The 24,909-nt window shown below is 36.0% G+C and overlaps 1 protein-coding gene across 4 annotated transcripts in view; it reads right to left on the bottom strand.

Moving 5' to 3' along the window:
• The window catches only part of dntt (deoxynucleotidyltransferase, terminal), a 160,167-nt gene that overhangs the window by 41,505 nt on the left and 93,753 nt on the right, over positions 1-24,909 (bottom strand). For all 4 annotated transcript variants that reach the window (XM_067385687.1, XM_067385686.1, XM_067385684.1 and 1 more), the window contains 2 exons: positions 18,343-18,591; positions 15,513-15,596 (listed from right to left, as the gene is read on the bottom strand). In XM_067385687.1, the coding sequence (XP_067241788.1) occupies positions 15,513-15,596; positions 18,343-18,591 (333 nt within the window). The remainder of the gene's footprint in view (positions 1-15,512; positions 15,597-18,342; positions 18,592-24,909) is intronic.

Raw genomic sequence — 24,909 nt, 5'->3', positions numbered from 1 at the left:
CATTTTTTGTCTTGTTGGGGAGTTTTGGGGGTTACCGTCGTGGTGACAAGTGGAGCCTGACGTTAGGTTGACTACAGATTAGCGTAGAATTGCATATAAAACGATTACTTAATCAGTAATTGTTAGCAGTAACGTTGCTATGTGGCTTACATTGACAACATACTGCTCATAATGTGATGTAAATCTTATGTGTGTCTAATTGAAGCCATTATATTGATATTTGGAATTAACATGGTGTATATTTAGTATATCTATGTTGTTGTTACTCAATTTCTTTGTATTATTATTATTACAAGAAAAATTGAGTAGAAATTACTCATAGGTGCATGTTGAAGACATGTAAAAGCCAAGTGGTCAAACACAAATTAGATGAGTTCAAAATACTTAGAAGTCTGATGCAAATAGTTGCCTCAATTTTTTTGAGTAAAACCAAGGCCAGATTTTTTACAGTGGGCATTTTTTTATAATTTTTTTCTTGTTATATTCTTTATAATGAATTGATTGAGGAATACCAAGAAGGTTGATGTCTAACTTTAAAAAATGAACGAGGAGGAGGGTAGTGAATGACGTCCCGGGTCACTAATGACCCAAGGTATGCATTTAAGGGTTAAATGTTCAAACAAAAAAAATATACATAGTGCACCTTTAAACATTCTAAATATATATAAATAATATGAAAAATGCCATGCAGTGATTAGAACAGGCAGTTGGAACTGATTCACAGGAGTTCAAAAACTGCAATATTAATATATCTCTCTGTATTAATGCTCTGATACTCATGAAACAAGGAAGGACTGCAGAACTAGTGTAATGACCTTAGGGACCGTAATGGCCAAATTCAGCCTAAACCTACACCTCCAGCTGTTCGAGTCACACTACCCACAGAGCCAAGCGTCCGACTAGTTTCCAGTTCTGTGATGATCTGGAGTCTGGAGAAAAGATAATACAACAGGGCTCAAATTTAACAATAAACATCCTGTGAATCTTTCTTGGAGGAACAGCACGAGGCAATAACTTTCCCGGAAGCTTTTCCCACAGTAGACTCAAAATAATTCACTTGAATCAAAGCATGTGGCGTGCAGACAACTTTCTCCTGAAGACTGATAGACGTAAGCAGAAGTCGATTCTCCTGAGAGCTCAAATTGAGTCCCTGATGAGCGTCATCACAGTCAACCTTTACTCTCATTGAGTTATCCCTGCTAAATGGACCTCACAACAAAATTAAGAGGCTTTTTAATTTCACAGAGACGTCTAATGGGAAACATTTTCAACACCTTTCAATCCATCAGGACACTGGCTGAAAACAAGCTGCACTTTCAAAACTCAAAATAAATAGAGCATCCTTATGGCTTACATTCGCATTATATTATCAGGTGTTTACTAAGTTAGACTAACTCTAGATAGTAAATATAGTAATGAATAAAATACAGTAAAAAACTTTAGAGGAAAAAAAGGCTACATTTTTAGCAGGAACACTATATTATTATTAACTTAAAATTACAATTAATAAATGCTGTAAAAATATATTGCTCTTCATTATAGTTCATGTTGGCTAATGCTTTACTGTATATATATAAACTCACACATGCATACATATTCTTTTAGTATTCTATGCTTTTACATTAACAGGACTGGTTAAAAATCGCCAGTACTTAACACATTTCTAAATATTTATTTTTATATATATAATTTGCTTTTACTTTATTTTTATATTTTTGTTTATTAATATCTATGTATAAATATACACTGATCAAAAAATTTAAATGAACACTTTGAAAACACATCAGATCTCAATGGGGAAAAATATCATGCTGGTTATCTATACTGATATGGACTGGGTAAAAATTAAAGGAACACTTTTTAATCAGAGAATATCAAGTCAATTAAACTCGTGGGATATTGATCTGGTCAGTTCAGTAGCAGAGGAGGTTGTTAATCAGTTTCAGCAGCTTTGGTGTTAACGACAGGTGAACTAGATGGGCAACAATGAGACGACCCCCAAAACAGGAATGGTTTTACAGGTGTGGGCCACTGACATTTTTTCCCTACATCTTCTCTGACTGTTTTTCACTAGTTTTGCATTTGGCTAGGGTAAGTGTCACTACTGGTAGCATGAGGCGATACCTGGACCCTGCAGAGGTTGCACAGGCAGTCCAACTCCTCTAGGATGGCACATCAATACTTGCCATTGCCAGAAGGTTTGCTGTGTCTCCCAGCACAGTCTGAAGAGCATGGAGGAGATTCCAGGAGACAGGCAGTTACTCTAGGAGAGATCTTTTGTGCAAGGAGGAACAGGATGAGCACCGGCAGAGCCCTACAAAATGACCTCCAGCAGGCCACTGGAGAAGAAACAGACTTCAGGAGGGTGGCCCGACGTCCTCTAGCGGGCCTGTGCTCTCTGCCCAACACCGTGGAGCTCGATTGACATTTGCCATTGAACACCAGAATTGGCAGGTCCGCCACTGGTGCCCTGTGCTTTTCACAGATGAGAGCAGGTTCACCCTGAGCACGTGACAGACGTGAAAGGGTCTGGAGAAGCAATGGAGAACGTTAGGCTGCCTGTAACATCGTTCAGCATGACCGGTTTGGTGGTGTGTCATTTCCATGGAGGGACGCACAGACCTCTACAGGCTAGACAATGGCACCCTGACTGCCATTAGGTATCAGGATGAAATCCTTGGACCCATTGTCAGACCCTACACTGCTCCTGGGTTCGACAATGCCCGGCCGACAAGTTCCTGGAGGATGAAGGAATTGATACCATTGAACGGCCCCCACGCTCGCCTGACCTAAATCCAATAAAACACTTCTGGGACATTATGTTTTGGTCCATCCGACACCGCCAGGTTGAACCTCAGACAGTCCAGGAGCTCAGTGATGCCCTGGTCCAGATCTGTCTCATTAGGAGCATGCCCTGACATTGTCAGGCATGCATACAAGCATGTGGGGGTCATACAAACTACTGAGTACCATTTTGAGTTGCTGCAATACAATTTCAGCAAAATGGACTAGTCTGCTGCATCATTTTTTTCACTTTGATTTTTGGTGTGTCTTTGAATTCAGTCCTCTGTAGGTTGATAATTTTCATTTCCATCGTATGGAAATGTGGCATCCTTTCATTTCTAACATTACCCAGTCCATATCAGTATAGATAACCAGCATGATATTTGTCCCCATTGAGATCTGATGTTTTCAAAGTGTTCATTTAAATTTTTTGATCAGTGTGTATTTATACATACATATTAATAAACAAAAATATAAAAATAAAGTATAAAGTGTATGTATATATATATATATGTATGTATGTATATACACACACACATACATACATACATACATACATACATAAGAAACCTCATCTCTGTGTCAGACTGTGACAGACGTGTTTGTTGTGCTCTTTAAACAACTATTAAATCCAGTTAATCGTGGTAAATGCTGGTGAAAGTCTCAACAACAAACCAAGATAATTCATCAGAATGGATTTGATAAAGCGCTTGCCTTAAGCGTGTTTTAGCTCTTCATGTCTGTCGGGGTGTGTGGCATTTCTGACGGGGAAATAAGTGATGTTTTTTGCAAATGAGGGAATATAAATTTCACTCTATCATAGAACAGACACACACACAACCTCTAGGCCACGACACCCGGCCCTAAAGTCTGCGAACCACAGACCGATTAATCACACACAGCACCTGGCTTTGACTAATTACTCTACTGGAGAACACACACACACACACACACACACACAAAGGTATGACTTTTGTGATGAGGAAAACATGGACGGAATCATGGAATCTAATCATTAAAATGGAATCTACTGTACAAAAATCTAAATAAATAAATCATTGGGCCCTACACAGGTAAGGTAAAGGAATAAAAATCACATCATCACAGCAGAATAAGACTCTTCCAAATGCAAGTGTGACATTCAGTCAGATACCGGACGTTCGTTCACCTCTAAAGTGAGCGGGTTGTTTTCGGAGGTGTCTGCGGGGTCGGACGGCCCTCCTGTTCAGGGAGGGAACCGTTCTGTCTATAGCTGATGAAATCCTCCAATGTCCTCATTCATCAAAGCCCAGAACACATATTAATTATCGTCCACCTTCAGCCGAACAGTAGAGGACAAAGCAGCACACACACACACACATATATATACAGTGACCCCGAAAGTATTTGGACACTTAAAGCACATTTATAAATGCCTCAAGCTTATTGCATTAGATGACATATTCAAATTTAATGCAAAAAAATTAAACAGTGCTGATTGTCCATGTGAAGGTCACCTACATAGGGTGTGGTGGGTTGTTACTGTTGCTACTTAGTTCCCAAAACTAGTCCCTATTTCTGAAATGCCGTATAAAGGAAAAATATACACTACCATTCAAAAGTTTGGTAATATTTTTTTATGTTTTTTTTTTTTTATGTTATGCTTTTCTTCTCACCAAGGCTGCAATTATTTGATCAAAAATACAATAAAATTGTAAAAACATTGTAAAAAAAAAAAAAATTTTTACAATTTAAAATCGTTAAAAAAATTTTCTTTGTGAAAATATATTAAACTGTAATTTATTCTTGTGATCAAAGCTGAATTTTCAGCATCATTACTCCAGTCTTTAGTGTCACATGATCCTTCAGAAATCATTCTAATATGCTGATTTGCTGCTCAAGAAACATTTCTGATTAGTATCAATGTTGAAAACAGTTGTGCTGCTTCAGATTTTTGTGATACATGTTATTTTTCAGGATTCTTTGATGAATAAAATTTCAAAAGAACAGCATTTATTTGAAATAGAATCAATTGTAACATTATAAATGTCTTTACTGTCACTTTTAATTAATTTAATGCACTTACTGACCCCAAAGTTGTGCACCAAGCAAAACTTTGCCTTATATATGCATATTTTTGACAAATAACAAAAACAACTGGAACTAAGAAAAATGGTTACCAAATTAGAAATTTTAAATAGAATTTCAATTTATCAATCTTAACACTCTGAATCAGAGGATTTCTTGTAAAGTGTGTTTATGCATCTTTCCTTAAAAAAAAAAAAAATGGCATCCTCTTTAATATTTTGTTGTCTGGTGCAACAACATTCAGCATTAAACTTAACGTAAAAACCTCATATAACACTCTCAGTGTTGATGCACTGAAACAGGAAATTGTTTTTTTCTCATTTCACAAAAATTCCCACTCATGACTGCGGAGCATGACATCAGTCTTCTGATCCGTTTACCCCAGAAGAGAAAGACTGTCTGTTTTAAAAGCACATTTCTAGTTCAAGAAAGTCTTTTGGAAGCACACTGGCATAAAGTCGAGAAAGACAAAGACAGAAAATCCACAAAACAGTTTGGTTTAGCCAATCTTGCCAATCTCCAAACGAAACCACAGGCCTTAAAAACTCTATAATAATCAATAAAACTAAGATCACAGCCTTAATTTGGTCTAAGAAATACTGATTGATATATTATATCTATCTATATCTATATCTATCTATCTATCTATCTATCTATCTATCTATCTATCTATCTATCTATCTATCTATCTATCTATCTATCTATCTATCTATCTATCTATCTATCTATCGATCTTTCTTTTTTTTTCTTTTTTTGCAGGTTTGTAAATGAAAGTGTTATTTTAGTATCTTCGTGATCTGATTATAGTTTTTATTAATATTTTGAATTAGTTTTTATTTTAATTTAAAATGTAGTTTTAGTAAATTTGTGTTTTTGTCATTTTTATTAAACATGTCTATAATTTATAATTTACAAAAAAATAAATAAATAAATATATATTATATAAAGTTAACCTAAATTAAAGTGAGAAATGTTGCCTTGGCTCCTAGCTGAAATAAAATAAGTTTAAGTTTTTTTATTTTGTTTCAGTTAACATTTATTTCATTTCAAGTAAAAAAACAGATAACACTTTATTTTAGTGTCATTGTTACATGCAGCTATTATAGTAATAACTATAAATTATGCATAATTACATGCAACTAACCCTAAACCAAACCAAACCCTAATCCTAACCCTATATATAGTACATGTAGTTAATTAATATTACTCAATACTTAATTGTATAATTAGTGTAACAAAGGCACCTTAAAATAAAGTGTAACCCAAAAAAAAAAAAAATTGTTTTAGTTATAGTTACAGTTTTAGTTAACCATAATAACCTGAAACAAAGATTAATTCATTACGTGCATCAAAATGTCATGTTTAATTCAACGTGTTACTTGCCATCCCTTTGAAATTATTTGTGAAATTCACTAGCAATTTCTGAGCGAAAATTGTTTCAAAGTAAATCACAAAGTAAATTTTCAGTCCACCATCACATGCCAAGAAATATTAATGTGCAATTCAAACGTGTTAGTCGCTAATTACCAGCTTATGGAAACCGCTTCATCTTCAGTGGAGGCTCTGGATGGATTTGCATAAGTGCTGGGATGTAATTGGTATAATTTGAGCATGTTCCGTTATTACCTCCCCTTAATCATTCTGTAATGTGACAAAGCCATCTCCGCCCATAGAGGAGATCACTGAACTAAGTTGGCGATCAAAAGAACTCAGAGTAACCTTGTCAACTCAAGGCGCTGGATGATTAGCTAGCCCTGCCAAAACGACGACGCCAACCCGCGCTCACGCCGCCTCATCTGTCAGAAACAAGACGTCGCACATTCATCCTTCAGAAAAGGCGAAGAAAGTGAGAAAGAAGGGAGAGAGAGAAAAAGGAGTCAGAATCCAAATGCAAAACAGAAGTAAACTAGAGCACTTCACCGGGATAAAAGTGTCATTATCTCAGCGGTGGTAGGCAAATGTTCTTTCACTTAATTAAGCATAAGAAGAAGAAATGACTCATTCTTGCGCCGAAGAACACAAAAGTGCGACTCAACGGAGTGTGGAAACGGCGGCAGCTTTGATACTCCATTGATCTTCATTAGCTCGATTAGGGTTTTAATGGGGCTTCGGGGTGGAGGAGCGACTCACAGACTCCATTACGAGGACATCTTTGCTGGATCGAGCCACTGACCTTCAGACATGACAACAAATTGATGAGTGTGCCAGACTGGGAGGGTGACGGATAAAGCATATGTGCCTGACACGGCCTTCAAAAAGAGTCCGAAATCAGTTTCGTGCACATGAATGATCAAACAATGTCATGTTTCCTGGGAAAAAACAATAGGTGGATAGACAGCTAAAAATGTTGTCTTATCAACAGGTACAACAATTGACTACGTTGCATTTGTTTCTATCTTAACCCTATAAAGCCTACTGTATCTGATATGCAAATTTCTAAGGCCTCTAAACAAGATCAACATGATATTTGTACACAATCTCCTACAGTCCTTCTGTCATCTGATTGATAGTTTTAGTATAATTGTACAAATGTCCTCCTTCAGCTCGTGTCTTTCTGCTGTGAAATCTGCACTGATTTTTATCAGGTAAACATAAGAATGACTTTGACATTGGATGGTTTATTTGTTCATCTCTCAATCATCATTGTATTGCATTGCATTATAAGTTTTAAAATTACAGAGCTTTGATCATAAAACTAAGCATTTAAATGTCATCTTACTAAGAGATATTATTAGCAGATATCGATATTTATATGCATTTTATGAAAGTAGTCTGCTATACTGTTATAAAGATCTCACTGAGCTCATTTACACACACACCAATACGCTGATAACTACCAAAAATCTGTTTATTGAAATAACCTGATTTACCGGTTTACATGCAAACCATTAACCTTGCAATGCAAATAAACTGTTTACTAGACTGTATTAAAAAAATAGGTTGTTTCGTGGTGGTGACGTCAAAACTTATACATTCACTGTTGATTATGCGAGTTGTGATTAAGAACCCCATTAAAAACCCCAGAGCATTTTCAAAAGGTCAGCTGGAAACTCATTCTCCTCTCATATTTGAAGTTTCTACATCTATACCACTTGTCCTTTGGCTGCATGAGATGAGTTTGCAATATATTACTCCTCCGCAACCAGGAAATAATGACTCTTTCCTGTCCTGTCTTCCTGTTTCCTGAGATATTGGGGTAATGGGCATTGGTTTATTCGTAAGCCGTTCATGACCTTACGGCAATAAGAGAAAGCGGTTTAATGTGTTTACACAACCACACATATAATTGGTTAAAAGGGGGTTCTATTATGTCCCTTTCACAAGATGTAATATAAGTCTCTGGTGTCTCCAGAATGTGTCTGTGAAGTTTCAGCTCAAAATCCCCCACAGATCATTTATTATAGCTTGTCAAATTTGCCCCTATTTGGGTGTGAGCAAAAACAAGCCGTTTTTGTGTGTGTCCCTTTAAATGCAAATGAGCTGCTGCTCCCCGCCCCCTTTCCAGAAGAGGGCGGAGCTTTAACAGCTCAACAACAACAAAGCTGGAGAATCTCACGCAGCCAAAATGACGAAAGTGTTCAGCCTTACATTGTTCAAACCGGAGTCGACACTGATGGAGAGACTCAGGAAGAAGTTACAACTTTTAGACGTTTCTGAATGGTTAGTGGATAAATTGATGTAGTTGCTGTGGAGTTGATTCAACTCATCCACTAGCATGTGCCGTCATGTTCATCTTTTGTGTTGAATTGACCCTCGTTTGTGAAGCAGTCCGGCATAAAATGACGGCATGTCAACAACACTCTACTACAACAACTCTTCCTCTTCTCTAAAGCAGCCCAACATGGCCCCGCCCCCTTTGTTGCCTGTTCCCATGGGCGGGGTTTATGAAAATGTTGGGGTTTGTGATGTCACCAACCTGGGAAGAATCTCGTTGTAGTCCCTACCAGCCGTTTGTTGTAGTCCTTAAATGTAGAATTCTTTAAAAGACAATATCTCTCTTTGCATTGAACTTTGTGTGTCGTAACTTTGCAGATGTTGTTTATGCTCAAACAGCAACATTACACACTAACTAAAGTTAACTAAAGTGAAATCATAATCAACCACCCCTTTAAGAATGTGCACGTTAATGCACTTATTGATTTATGATCAGAATTTAATTTTAGTTTATGTCCATATAAACATCTGCATCTGCACCAAATTGTATATTTTTGCTCAGTTTGGGCCTCTGAATAAATCTGAGTTGTTTTTCCTACATAATCTCACTATATCACACTGTATGCGCCTGATGTATCGAATATGATACTCAACAAAAAGCATAAACCCAACAGATTCTCAAAACACTGACATGCTCCTTGCCCTTCCACTTCACGCAGACATCTTAAAATTGTGATTTGTGCTTTGAAACGTGTCAGATATTGACACTGAGAGTGGCAGGACGGGCCGGTCCCATCTCATGTGAAGTGGGCTTCTGACAAGATCATGCAAATGAATCAAAAGGGCACGACACTGGGTTCAGAGATGAGGAAGTGCACGTATCAGAGCAGCTTTCACACTGTCCATCATCTAACAACCTTTTTTTTCTGTGCATTTGACTCTGTTTGCTCAAGTCATGCATCTTGTACAGTGGTGCATACAAATGTGCTTAAAGGGATAGTCAAAAATTTAAATTCTGCCACCATTTACTCACTCTTATGTTGTTCCTAACCTGTATGAGTTTCTTTCTTCTGGTGAGCAGATATTTTGAAAAAGATTTGTTGACGCAAGCCATTGAGTTCCATAGTATTTTTTTTTTTCCTTTTATGGAAGTCAATGGCTACTATCAACTGTCTGGTTACCAACATTCTTCAAAATAACTTTTTTTTTACTTTAACAGAAGAAAGAAAATCACATAAAGTTGAACTAACCATATCAACATAAGGGTGAGTAAACAATGACAGAAAAGTCAACATGCAATGCAATTTGCAAACCATTTATCTCCAATAATCTGAACAGGAGAATCAATGAGAAAAATTATAGGGTGGGATTTGATCTATTAGGAATTTTTTATCCATTAGGAATTGATTGGATTGTGAAAATGGCTGTTAAACATCAGAATAGATACCAGCTGAAAAGTATCTTCCCTTTAATGAACAATCAGACAATCATGATGAATCACTCAAAATAAAACGAGAAACCTGTATTAAGAACTTAAAACGGTCCTTTTTGATTTCGTGTTGATTTTAAAATATAACAATGATCACAAACACAACCTATTGTGTATTTCTCTCATCCTAAATAAATTGCAACCAAATATTCCTACATGACTAATATAAATCTACTGACAAACAGATGCTATTTTAATGCATTAAAAAGTATCAATCTTAAATAGGCACTTCCATTCAAAGGTTTTGGGTTGGTAAGACTTTTCATTGTTTTTGAAAGAAGTCTCTTCTGCTCTCCAAGGCTGCATTTATTTGATCAAAACTACAGTAAAAATTGTGAAATATTATTACAATTTAAAAGAGCTGTTTTCTATGTGAATATATAGTAAATTGTAATTTATTCCTGTGATCAAATCTGAATTTTCAGCATCATTACTCCAGTCTTCAGAGTCACATGATCCTTCAGAAATCATTCTAATATGATGATTTGATGCTCAAGAAACATTTCTGATTAATATCAATGGTGAAAACAGTTGTGCTGCTTCAGATTTTTGTGATACATTTTATTTTTCAGGATTCTTTGATGAATAGAAGTTCAAAAGAACAGCATTTATTTGAAACAGAAATCTTTTGTAACATTATTAATGTCTTTACTGTCACTTTTGATTGATTTAATGTAACACTGCTGCACAAAAGCATTCATTTCTACCATTCAAAAATTGTATACTGTGGAAACTGACCTCCCACCTCCACTAAAAATCACCAAAACTAATGCAAATACAGACTCTTGCAACCCAAGCAAACTCCTATATGTCAAATGTTTTGTTTGTAAAATGTGTTTGTGCTTCTTTCTTTACAATAAACCACACTTGCTTTAATAGTTTGTATCTAATCCAATGACATTCAGGCATTAGGTGCGACTTACTTCTTGGTGACGCTGTATTTTTTCCCCCATCGGCATTTGCTTTGGAGGAAACATGTTTTCTAATGTACAATTTGATCTGAAATGCAAACAAGAAACTGTCCATTTTGCTCTGAGTGCCCCACAGCCAAAGGATATTTGCATGAACTAGAATAGACAGAAGGACAGTAATATGAGACAGACATGACAACTGCCACACATTCCAGCATTTATCAATCTCCCTGCATCTCAGTCAGAAATTGAGTGATCGGAGTGTTTCTCTGCATGTCACAGCCATGACAGGACACATTATATTAATGCTGGCTCATTGGTGAAATCCTCCTGAGAAGTCCAGCCTGATTGTCTGTCAGCACGCCTGCCATTGAGCTGTCACGCCGACCGTTGTGAGCCGACTTTGACGGATTGCTGCGTTATGGAAAAATTGTAGGAAAATCAATGCATGTTAATATGAGGCAAGTGCCATAACTAAGCCAGAACCTGACGCCTGACGCCCCGTCAGGGCCTCACGTTTGATTAGTTATTGTCGAGGAAAAGCAATATATTTTTAAGCCCGACAGTTAATTTACACCTCTGTAGAAAATATTTTTTCAATCAGGTTTATTTTTTTTGCCAGTCTGAAACTGTGTTTTCCATTAAAGTGCATGTTGTGTGGGTGTGTATTAGTGGGTCTGCTAATGTGCATGTATGTGTGTGTGTGAAAATGTGTTAATGGATGAATTCTCTGAACACAATAACCAAAGCACTCAAAAACGCACAAACAAACCAACTTTATCAACCAGACCTGAACGCTATAAACATGATGAAATTATAAGCAACTATTTAACATACGACTCTAATGTTCAACATCAGAATATGAAAGGGAATCGGGATTTATTCATATCAGAATTCAATCAAAACCTCATCATGCTACATTTGTTCATTTCTGAATGAGGTCAAATGACTCTAATTCTCTTTATAACCTTTGAGCACGTATGGGATTTGCATTAATTAGCTCTAAATATTCATACATGTCAAGATACATTTTAACTGCCCAACACAAGAACTGAACGGTGAAAAAAGTGTAACTAGCACCTGAAATAACCAGACTTTTACAGTTTAAACAAAATATGAGCCGTGTTTCCCATGCAAAACACTCTCAATGCTCTCAATGTCACAGTGCTATGTATGTGCAAATAAAAACATGAACTGTTACATGATTTATGTATAAAGAGTGGTTCCCCATATCATTAAAGGAAGGCGGTACAATGATCATGTTTTCTGTGCGCAAAGATCCGAAGCGCAAACCCAGAACGCTGCCTCTCGGACAGCACACGAATAGCCTATTAAATAGAGTTCTCTTTCAGGTGTTCTTGCACGTGAACAGACAAGTTCACACAAAATTATGTTTAAATGCCCGTATAAGCGAGTATCCTTGTGAAACATAATGGGTTATGTCTTGAGTGAACTTAAACAGTTGAAAAGAAAACGTGTGTTGGATACGAGCAGCTCTTAAAGTGACAGCAGCCTAATAAATAAACTACTGCTGTCATCGTCAATATTAATCTAACAACAAAAGACAGAGAAAAATCACTCACTGCTCTTGACTGGTTGAGCCCTGATGGAACAGCTCTAAATATTAACTGTGCTATTAAATTAAAGATAAAATATGATAGACCAAAACATTTTTTCCAAGGCTAGCATATTTTTCCAAGTGTTTTCAATGGGAGCACTGCATTTTTAAAACAGTCACCTCAAGTTGAAGGTATATATATATATATATATATATATATATATATATATATATATATATATATATATATATATATATATATATATATATATATATATATATATATATATATATATATATATATATATAATATTGTGGCCCCTGTAATTTTTAGGTGGGACCCCTCAAAAATAAAATTCTGATTTGAGGTAGCAAAAAGCATGCAGAGTTTAAATATATAGAAGCAGAATTAAAGTGAAGAGACATTCAAAGAAATGCATATGACAAAACCAAACCTTGAATGCTGGCTTGTGTGAAAGTTTAAAAAGCCTTGAAGTCTGAAGTTTAAAGGCCTCACAGATCATTACATAAAACAGATCTATTTCAATTCCAATTCAATTTCCTGTATGTTGTGGTCAATTCACTTGAAATTCACACTTATGAATTGAAAGAAAGACAGTCTTCAATTATTAATTTTGCACAAAGCACTCACTCAGACACACAAACTTCTGCCAGTGTATTGAGCTCTAGAGAAGCGTTTGCTTCAATTGCATCAAGACAATTATAATCAAGTTTTTCCTTTATGTAGGAAACAGCATCTGAAGCATCATATAGCGAGCTAACAGAAATATATTCTTAGAACATTTTGTGAATGTTCCATAAAGTTATAAAAATGTTATTTCTGAATGTTCCCTGGATGTTTAAAACATCCAGTTTTCACTGTGTATTTACATATGAATCATAATTGCAGGAAACAATGAATCAGTTCACTGTCAATTCATGTGAAGAGTGGACAGAATCCACAGACTAATTCGTATCTTCATCAACATCTGTTTGTCTACTCGCCCAGATTCATTCAAGTGGACAGAGATGACAATCTAATACTTTTGAGGGGGAAAATATAATTTTTCAGAAAGAAATTTACTGACTGGGCCTCTGGGAAGTTTAATGAAACACTCCTGCCCTCTGAACTCAATCAACACTAAACAGGACGGGAGCAGAGACGGAAAAATCTGCTGTTCTCTAGGGAAAATAAAACAACGCTGAATGCTGAATCAACTTATCAACCATCTGAAGACTGTTACAGTGGCAAAGCCACTCAGCCAGTTTTACTTTCTATATACCGCCACAACAATAAAGATTATCCACACAGCTATTTTCTTGTCATGGAAGTACAGCTCCAGACTATTTGAAAGGAAAATCTTCAAAATTTCAATTCATGTCAAATCTGACAACAATGGTATCAAAAAAATACAGTATTTTTCATGTCAGTCCATCTAATGCATATGCGCCCTGGAGAATAGAAGACAGCCAGTGACTCTAACAAAAGGTCTTTTAAAGGGGACCTATTATGTCCTTCAAGATGTAATATAAGTCTCTGGTGTCTCCAGAATGTGTCTGTGAAGTTTCAGCTCAAAATCCCCCACAGATCATTTATTATAGCTTGTCAAATTTGCCCCTATTTGGGTGTGAGCAAAAACACGTCGTTTTTGTGTGTGTCCCTTTAAATGCAAATGAGCTGCTGCTCCCGCCCCCTTTCCAGAAGAGGGCGGAGCTTTAACAGCTCAACAACAACAAAGCTGGAGAATCTCACGCAGTCAAAATGAGGAAAGTGTTCAGCCTTACATTGTTCAAACCGGAGTCGACACTGATGGAGAGACTCAGGAAGAAGTTACAACTTTAAAGGTACAATATGTAACATTTTTGCAGTAAAATATCCAAAAACCACTAGGCTAGTGTTATATATTTTGTCCAGCTGATTACAAACAATATCTCTAATGTTTTCAACTACTTGTAAATCATGAGAAAATTCCCATTCTAAACAGTGACACGGGGCAGTGCAGTCGCCTGTCAATGACGTCAGTTACCTTTGTTACCGCCTTTACTGACGTAGAAACCACATGACAACAGTGCCGTGGACAACTGCGGAAGTAGTGTCTAGCGTCCAGCAAACCACTAGCTTGCTTCAAGCAGTTCCTTATTTACTTCTTGCACGTTTTATGGTGGATTGTGTTACTTATTTATGAAACATAATTACTGTTTACCATCTGCCGCTGGTTCTGTCGACAAGGACAGCTCCCGTAAACTCATGACCGGAAAAGCGGAAGCGGCGCCGGCGACTGCGTCATAATAAAAGTCCCGCTGCTCGTGAGGCGTGTGTTGATCAATCGCTCCAGCTCCTCGTTCAGCTCCCACAACACTCGGTCCTGCTCCGCTTCATACTACAGTAACGTTAATAATCGCATCCACGAATATGAGTTCTTCCAGACTCCAATCCCTATTCTTTTGCACCGTCCGTTGAGATGGAGACCACATGTCCCAAGTTTACGCTCTAAAACTTGGCGTCATCAAACTATGCCTTTGTTTTGAATAGGCTTCTAGTGACCTCTAGCAGAAAAAAATATCACAAATTGTACCTTTAAGATGTTTCTGAATGGTTAGTGGATAAATTTATGTAGTTGCTGTGGAGTTGATTCAACTCATCCACTAGCATGTGCCGTCATGATAATCTATTGTATAGTGTTGAATTGACCCTTGTTTGTGAAGCAGTCCGGCGTAAAATGATGGCATGAACAACAACACTCTACTACAACAACTCTTCCTCTTCTCTAAAGCAGCCCAACATGGCCTCACCCCCTTTGTTGCGTGTTCCCGGGGGCGGGGTTTATGTAAATTATGGAGTTTGTGATGTCACCAACCCGGGAAGAAGCTCATTGTAGTCCCTGCTGTCGTATTTCTCAAGCAGTCTGTCTCCTTGTATACTATCTATGATCAGTATTAGTGTTCGTGTAGCCATGAGGAGGTGTGTGTGTGTGTGTGTGTGTGTGTGTGTGTGTGTGTGTGTGTGTGTGTGTGTGTGTGTGTGTGTGTGTGTGTGTGTGTGTCATACCGTTGCTTTGTCATACAGCACGTGATTGTCCAGCAGTTTTCCTCGCTCCAGCCTGGCAAATCGTCTCAGGTCTCTTTCAAACAGCTGGAAAAAGAACAGAAAACAGTTAAAGACTCAGACTCCTAATGGTTTACTTACTAAAAATTACAGTTTTACCGTGTTTTTAGCACATTTAACCCTTGTCATTAGTGACACCTGTGGCCGTTAAGTGAACTGCAGCCACTCGCATGATTTAGCAACTTGTGCACACGTACACTCTTAAAAATAGCTGTAAATAAAAAAAATGTACACAGTAATATACCGTAAAAACAATGTATTCTGGGTAATATTTGTCATTTTGGAGAAAGTAACTACTTTCTCCAAAATGACAAATACTACACAAAATGCATTGTTTTTACAGTATATTACAATGCATTCTGGATAATATTATTTGTCATAGGCTAAAAGTGTAGGCTACTTTCTCAAAAACAACAAATATTACCTATTTTTTTGAGTGTAACGCACAAGAAACTGAATGCGATAACAATGCCCTGATATACTCACAGCAAAGTTCTTTCTTGGTCTTCTTCACTTAGAAGAAAAATGATGGAAATATCTTTGCAGAGTATGAACATTTTTAACGAACATACCGACGGCGTCCACGCTGCAGAGAGCAACGTTTAGATGAATATGTAAATATGTGCTGCACTTTTCTCTCAATAACAAAATAAACATCAAAAAAATACAGCGGTGAGAAAACAGCAGTTCAGAAAGCATCTGATTGTAGCGATGTGGATATGTTTGACAGATGAGGAAATTAAAATTACACTGTTATGATAGTTTGATTTAAGTATATTTGAGACTATATTGATCTGACTATGTGAGGCTATAGTTTGAATTAATCACTTTTCTTTGCATGACACTCACATTACTCTTTTGGCATTAGTCTATAATCATACATATATAAAATGTAATGTAAGTTTATTACATAGAGAAAATAAAAAAGTGATCTCTAATATCTCAAACAATTTTTGTAAAGCACAATGAGATTAAATGAAGCACATGAATGTTAATATTGATCCAGGATAAAGTGCTACAGTATTTGTATATTATAATATGAGACCCTCTTGATCAAATACAGATAATATTAGCAGAGGACAGTTAGATCACAAACAGAATAATCTAAATAATTAAACTGCAAACATTCTGCTGCTAAGCAATATTATGGAGTTTGTTATTTCTTGCGTATATATTTCCCTTGAGTAAATAAAGCGCACAGTTAAATGAGATTTAAAACCTGAACACACTACTGTATATTGATGTGGCGTCCTGTTGTTGTTTATGGTATTAAGCATTACCAATCTCTTTAGAGACTCTTATCATGGCCAGCAGACCTATTTAAACGCTTCTCCATTAAGCTCTTCAAACATACAGAATTTTTAATGTTTTTTGTCATTATCTAAAGCTCCTCTAGGTCTATTTGGGCTTGAAATAAACTCCACTATTGGATGCCATGAAACATCCAGACATGAATACATGAATACATTGATTTTCAAAGTATTCTGAACTTCTAATGAGATGCACATGGTATAATGATAAGCCTCAGAAACTAACTTCCTCTCTTTCTCCATCTTCTTCGCCCTCAAACTGCAGTGATCCTACACACGCTGTGGGTGTTGAAAGCATCATGGGATAGCACACCCCAGGAGGCGGTAAGTGGAAGAATGTAATTACAGCTGATGGGTCAAGCATCCACGTGGAGCAGACGGCCCGCAGAAGCGACGCAGGGGACGTGAGCGCTAAGACTCAAGGTTAGGGTTCATCTATAAACAGCTCAAGTCAAACTGTATCTGTCTCTGGACGCCCCTAAACTCTTTCCTCCATGCTTATGGGACATTTAGGGACAGAAACACAATAGATACTATATATAGATTTATGCATTTGAAAAGCATATAAAATTTCCATGCATTTAACAAAGTAATAAACTTAATGTGATGCATATTTGTCAGTCACACAAATGAAACAAGTCAGATTTCTGTAATAGTACTGATAAATAAACTGAATGTGCTTTAGAAACATTTATTTTTAAACATTTATTTTTAAATTTTAAATAAATGAATATTGCTTGATCCAGAGCATGCCATATTTTAACCACAATGAACAGATTTATGCTGATTCTAAGCATTTTGAAAATAGGATTATTTGAATAAATATAAATTCAAATAATAATAAATTCAGTTAATAATAAACTATGCCACAAATTTTTGAGTGCAGAAATCTTTCATGTATGTAAATGAATAGTTCACCCAAAAATGAACACAAATTAAGATATTTTTAATAAAATGTGAGATTTCTGTCCTTCAACTGAAAGTCTGTTCACCCAAAACTCAAAACATTCATAAAAAGATTGTAAAATAAATAAATCCATATGAATTTGAGTGGTTTAATCCAAGCCTTCTGAAGAGACACAGTCATTTTATTCACATATAAACACTGATCAGTGAAAATACATGGGCCCTGTCCCAAATGGCACCCTAAACACTTGCAGTCTTCCTACGAGTCCGCAGTTTCGTGACATAACACCACTATGACTGTCAGGAAGAAGTCAGCAAAAGTGTGCATCGAGTGCGCATATCAACCGCAAAGAGGGCGCTTGCGTGCGCCCTTCTGAAACCTAAAATGGCAAATGGGACACCCTATGGTCCCATGAACTTAACGGACACATGCATGCAGCAGCCACAAGACTGAAAGTGCATATGAAGTGTGACATTTGTGCCATACGAGAACCAATGAGATTCATTTAGTCCACATTTAGTCCAATCAGAGCTCTGATATGTAATGGTGCTCATACCGTGGAGCCTGTCCATCCCAGCAGGGCGTAGGCATAGCGCTCCACCGGAGGAGCAAGCAGATCCACACGCACAGCTTTCCAGTCCCGACTCGCTCCTTTGTCCGTCTCTCGCTCCCGGTTCTCCTGCTCTCTCTTCAGCTTCACTATCAGGAAACACTTGCTGAAATGATCCATGGCCTCGAACCTATGGTTCGGCAGCTGACTCAGGTCAAAGGTCGACTCTTGGAAGTCTGAGTACAGCAGGATGTTCTGAAAAATACAATGTTTATTTTATACTCATTTGTTTCGTTTTTTAGATTATGAGTGTATGTGGTTGTTTGTCACTGGTTAATTTTGGAATGGAATACGCTGTAAAAAACTGTTAAAGACTATAAAAATGCCACAGTAAGTTCCCTTAACTGTAACAGATCTAACCTTACATGTAATTGTACAGTAAAATACTGTTAAAGGGATAGTTCACTCAAAAATCATTTACTCAATGGGTGCCATCAGCTATTTGGTTACTGTTAGATCAAAATCTCAATAATATTTGTAATCCCAGTCATCAGTTAAGAAGTCATCAGTCTGTTTTTCAAATAATAGCAAGCAAAATCTAAACACATAATCATAATCTAATTCTGTGATCTATAGACTATTCCAAGACCTGTCTTAATCATTCCCTGTAAGGATTGTAATATGCATGGAGCCAGACATAAAAGCAGTAAAATCATCAGTAGAACAGGAAACAACAAATCAAAGATGCTCTAGAACTTTTTTTTAAAAAGATGTAATATAAGTCTAAGGTGTGCCCTGAATGTGTCTGTGAAGTTTCAGCTCAAAATACCCCATAGATTTTTTTTAAATTCATTTTTAAATGCCTAATTTGGGGCATCATTATAAATGCGCCGATTCAGGGTGTGTGGCCATTTAAATCTTGTGCTCCACGCCCCAAGAGCTCGCGCTTGCCTTAAACAACATAAAAAAAAAAAGTTCAAACAGCTAATATAACCCTCAAAATGGATCTTTACAAAGTGTTCGTCATGCAGCATGTCTAATCGCGTAAGTACAGTGTTTATTTTGATGTTTACATTTGATTCTGAATGAGTTTGCGGCTGTGCTCCGTGGCTAACGGCTAATGCTACACTGTTGGAGAGGTTTATAAAGAATGAAGTTGTGTTTATGAATTATACAGACCGCAAGTGTTTAAAAATGAAAATAACGATGGCTCTTGTCTCTGAATACACTAAGAAACGATGGTAACTTTAACAACATTTAACAGTACATTAGCAACATGCTAACGAAACATTTAGAAAGACAATTTACAAATATCGCTAAAAATATCATGTTATCATGTCAGTTATTATTGCTCCATCTGCCATTTTTCGCTATTGTTTTATCTTTTAAAAACAACATTGCTGTAACTACAAACACATGCTACATTCACATGTCGTGTATTACATAAATATTGTAAACAGATGCATTTATTGACTACAAATTACCGAAAATCACGGTTCTGTCTCTCGAACCCTATCTTTTTGAATTGCCGAAGCACTTCCTGGAACTATCTGAAGGCTACACAAATCACGTGACGATCAAGCATTTTGAAGTTCCGTTGTCGCAACTCTGTCTCTCTATGGCTCTGGTGTGTTCCTGCCTTTAGGCACCTCAGCTCCACCCATGTCCCGCCTCTTTGCCCATTTTTGGTTGTCCGGGAGTGATGCGCTGCCAAGATGCCGTTACATCTTATGTTGGTAAATGAATGCATTATTTTAAGGTCAAGTTACTTGTGATGAACTTTGCTTCATCATGTGTCTTTCTCTTTACCTCCAGTGTTATTATGGTGGATGTCAAAGTATATTCAATGATACAAAACAGATTTTAATGTGGCCTTGCTAATTCAGCAGAAAATGGCTGTTTAAAATACATATATTTTTTGTAAATAACAGTTTGAAATTGTAACATTTTTTTAGGTTGTTCTGTAAATATACAGAATTATTCTGACAACAACAGCTGCTTGTTTTCTGTAAACTGACAGGATTTTTTGTACAGTGTGAAATTATTACAGCAGATATTGCATGGTATTTACTGAATAGTAATAACAATAACAATAATTATATATTTTAATTAATAAAGTGATATAAATCACTTTAAAACATCAAATAAACGATTTAATACATCCTTGTTGAATAGTATAGAAAAATCTTAATGGCCTCAAACTATTATTAAAGCAATATATTTCACTTATACACTTCAATATACACTTGAGACAAACATCCACAAATGAAAAGTACATCTATAAACAGTTCATATTCTTCCTGCATTTACTTTCCACACACCACATAAATGTGTTTCTGCATAATTTTTCAATTTATCTGTTTTTCCCTCATACTCCATGTTATTTTGTAGTTTGTGGCACAAACCTGAAGCCATCAGCCTCAGATGTAATTTGCACCTTAAATAAGAGTTTGCTTGATTTAACAAATGATTTAGTGTCGGACAGAAAGAAGTCTATTTGCAAACACGCAGGACACGCTCCTCGAGAGCGCCGCTAAATAAACTGAACAAAGATGTGTGATTGGATAAGTCATTGTGAAGTCTGATAGTCGACCCATTTGAGCGATTCACTGGAGCAGAGCCGCAAACCTGAAATACTTCCCATTCTGTGAAAGAATAGAGAACTTGAAATACAATTCCTGTTAAATTATATGTCTGGATATCGAAGCAGCAGGACGCCTTTCTCCGTCTTTACTAAATGGTTTAACTCCACGAGAAATGAAATCAATTCAAGACTATTCCTCCGTACAGTCACAATAAATAAAGAGCAGTGGAGGTTTACAAAGAGAAAAACAAAAATAATGGATGGATGGAGGGACTTTAGTATCATTGAGACACTCTTGTAGTTTTTATTCATACATTAAATTAGCGTTTATTATTTATTTTATTTTTTACTTTAATATTTTCTGTTTTTATTTTAAAAAAAGTTTGTCTTTTTTTTTTGTCTGTATAGTTTTTATTCATTTTTATCTCAGTTGTAGTACATCAAGTTAAACTGAATGAAAATGCTACATTAAAATTTTAATGTAAACTTTTGATGATGATGCATTTACGGTTATTAAAATCACTATACTGAAGTGTGAACATTATTATTAGACATTGTTATTGTTTAAAATAGTTTTCAGAAAACGAAAGCTGAAATAAAATAAAATGAAAAACTTAAACTTGTCTCAGCATCTAACTGGAAAGTTGAAATTCTGAAATGACTAAAACTAAAATTTAAACTAAAATAGAAAAGACAAAAATAAAAGCCACTTCAAAATATTATTAAATATTATAATACTACATAAATAACAAAACACTTTACAATAAGGTTCATTAGTTCACGTTAGTTAACTACAATAGTTAACGAACTAATAATGAACTGCACTTCTACAGCATTTATTAATCTTTGTTAATGTTAATTTCAACATTTACTAATAAATTGTTAAAATCAAGAGTTGTATTAACATTAGTTAATGCACTGTGAACAAACAAACAATGAACAGCTGGATTTTTACTAACTAACGTTAACAAAGATTAGTAAATACAGTAACAAATGTATTGCTCATGGTTAGATCATGTTAGTTTATACATTAACTAATGTTAACAAATTAACCTTATTGTAACGTGTTACACAAATAATACTAAAATAACACTCAATAACAATGATGTAATTAAGGAAAAAGGAAGAAAATAAGACAGACAGAGATAAATAGAAAGATAATGCTAATGGAGCAAGTGAAGAGAGATTGTATAAGAGCGGCGAAACAAATAAACAGACAAGAGAAGGGAAGGAAGGGGGGAAAAAGATGGAGTCAGGGCCTGAGAATTGATTTCCGCTGGCTACGAGCCGCTCTGATTATCCAGCGCCTGATGGGGGCAGAACTAAGACGATTTACATTACAAATTGTCAGTTTAATTGCAGCAGCCTTAATAATTGTTGCACTACTGTATCCCTCTCACAGACCATAAATCTGAAGAGCTCGTCTTAAAGAGCAATAACTGCCAGAGGGTTGGAGCTCCCGCCGCCCTCTCCATCCGTTAAACCCCGAGACGCTCAGTGTAAACCTTGTGTAAAAATAACCTTGTGCTAAACGCAGTGTTTCTCCGCCAACGACACCCTGATTCTGTAGCAGGGAAGGTGAGACTTTCAAGCAGGCCCATGAGGGGGCAAAAGAGGGCATTGCCTCCCTCCACCCCCAAAACGGGACTGATTTTAACCCTTTGATGCATATGATCGCACTGATGTGATTAGAATGTTCAGTGCGTCACTGCTAAATTCAAACGTGCTTTCACGCTTGTCATATATCACAACTATTAATTCCGACATTTAAATGAAGTACTATTTAAATTAAGTACTATATATATATATATATATATATATATATATATATATATATATATATATATATATATATATATATATATATATATATATAACTATATATATATAAAACATTTATAGTTTGTTAAATTCAAATTTCATACATCTGTTTTTCAATCACCTTGTTACAACCTATATTTACGTTTTAAAGTCATGCGCCCTCTAGCTGGCGTAAAAATAATGACAGTGCTGTGTTACGTCTGTCGACATGAAATGACCTATAAATGTCATTGTCAATCAAAATGCGTGTTCATTTAAATGCAATGTATGGACTTTTTACACCATATCTCCTATTTCCATTTAGAAAAACAATTTTTTTTTTTTATTAACGACTACATCTACCCCCATCCCTAAACCTAACCTTAGTGATTCATAGTGCATATACACTTTATGAGCACATGTGTTCCCTGGGATCGAACCCACAATCGCATGATCACATAATTGCATATTGTTATTGCAATGCTCTGCCAATTGAGCTACGCGAAACCCAAAATATGACGCAGATAAAAGGGAACAATGCATTAAAATGAAAGTGTCAATAGAGGCGCCACTTTAGTAAACGCTCCTATGGGTCGTATTTCAGGGAAGTGACAAACAACCTATATCGTCGTATTGGTTGGAGGACATGTTGAGCTTACTTTTGTCTTTCGGGGAAAATGTATGAATTTTCGTGATGTAAATATGACAGATTTGCGGTGCAAACTCATTGCGCGTTATATCAACTAACATGATCATTAAAAAAAGTGTTTGAACGTCAAAATACATCCACGTATTTGACAATCAGAATATATCATATAATTCATGATATAGTTAACAAGTTTGTGAATATTTTGAATGAAAAAGGAAAAAGGAAATAAACGCTATATATTTCTGTCATAGTGTGGCTGACGCGTCGCCAAGGAATTAATACGTTCTGAAATAATGTTTGCCTTAAAAAAACTCACGCCGGGGGCTCCGCTAGAATATAGAGCTGAATATATCACGGTTATCTCAGATGTTTCTCCTCTAATTCTTGTGAAGCCTTAAAAAACACACACAAATGAGTCAATAGTGCAGGGGTTTAAGAGTTTATGAAAATCTAGTAATTAATTAAATCAAAAATCAAATTCTAAAAATGTATTTTTATATTTTTTATACATTTTTTTTCAGATTTTTATTTTAAGAAATATTTTATATATGTATACATATGTTTATCTGCATGTCATGTTTATCTGCATGTCATGTGACCATTAAAGGGTTAGTTCACCCAAAAATAATTGAATGTTTACATCCAGCACTCCCAGAACACCGGCTCATTATTGACACAGAAGAGAAGAAATTGTTGAATAAAGTCATTAATTTGTTTTGTTTTGTTTTGTTGCATAAAAATGATTCTTGTTGCTTCATAACATTAAGATTGATCCACTGCAGTCACACAGACTATTTTATCAATGTCTTTTCTACCTTTCTGGACCTTGAAAGTGTTGATTATATTGCTGTCTATGGACAGAGTCATATACCGCTCGGATTTCATCAAACATATCTTAATTTGTGTTCTCAATAATACGAAGGTATAACGGTGTGGAGCGACATGAGGGTGAGTAATAAATGACAGAAATTTCATTTTGGGGTTAATTAACCCTTTGACTGACATTAGAGAACTGTGAACATGCAAATGTATTGTTAAATTACTGAAATATTAACTTACAATACTTTACTAAGTAAATATTTTAGGTCAAATGGGCTCAGCAGACCAAAAAGATCCATGCAGATCATCTTTTGTTCCTCTTTTCTACGACACTTTGGATAAAAGCTAAGTGCATAAATGTAAATGTAAATACTGAGGAAAACACTTTATACATTAATGACATCTCATTTGTGAAATGTCTCTTTGAGAACAGCAGACTTCAGTATATTTCTGTAAAAACACTTGGGCTGCATCCAAATGCTCATGGCTATCTGTGCCGGACAGTATGTGAGATTAGGATTAGTGCTTCTCAAATCATAGGACTCTGATTCGTAAGGCAAAGGTGCCCAGATGGTGGAATATTTCCTGTGGATCTGTGCATGCTTTTGGAGCTATGTTTGCCCTCAATTTCTCATGCAATGGAAGAGGACTTTGCAAATTTTTGACTTTTTAGTTGGCAATGAGGCTAAAGCAGCTCCAGCTGCACCGGATGAACTTAAAG

This window comes from Chanodichthys erythropterus, chromosome 5, assembly GCF_024489055.1.
Source record: "Chanodichthys erythropterus isolate Z2021 chromosome 5, ASM2448905v1, whole genome shotgun sequence".
NCBI classification, from domain to species: Eukaryota; Metazoa; Chordata; class Actinopteri; order Cypriniformes; family Xenocyprididae; genus Chanodichthys; species Chanodichthys erythropterus.
The sequence above is the reverse complement of the archived record's forward strand: the minus strand, read 5'-3'. Positions and strand labels throughout refer to the sequence as shown.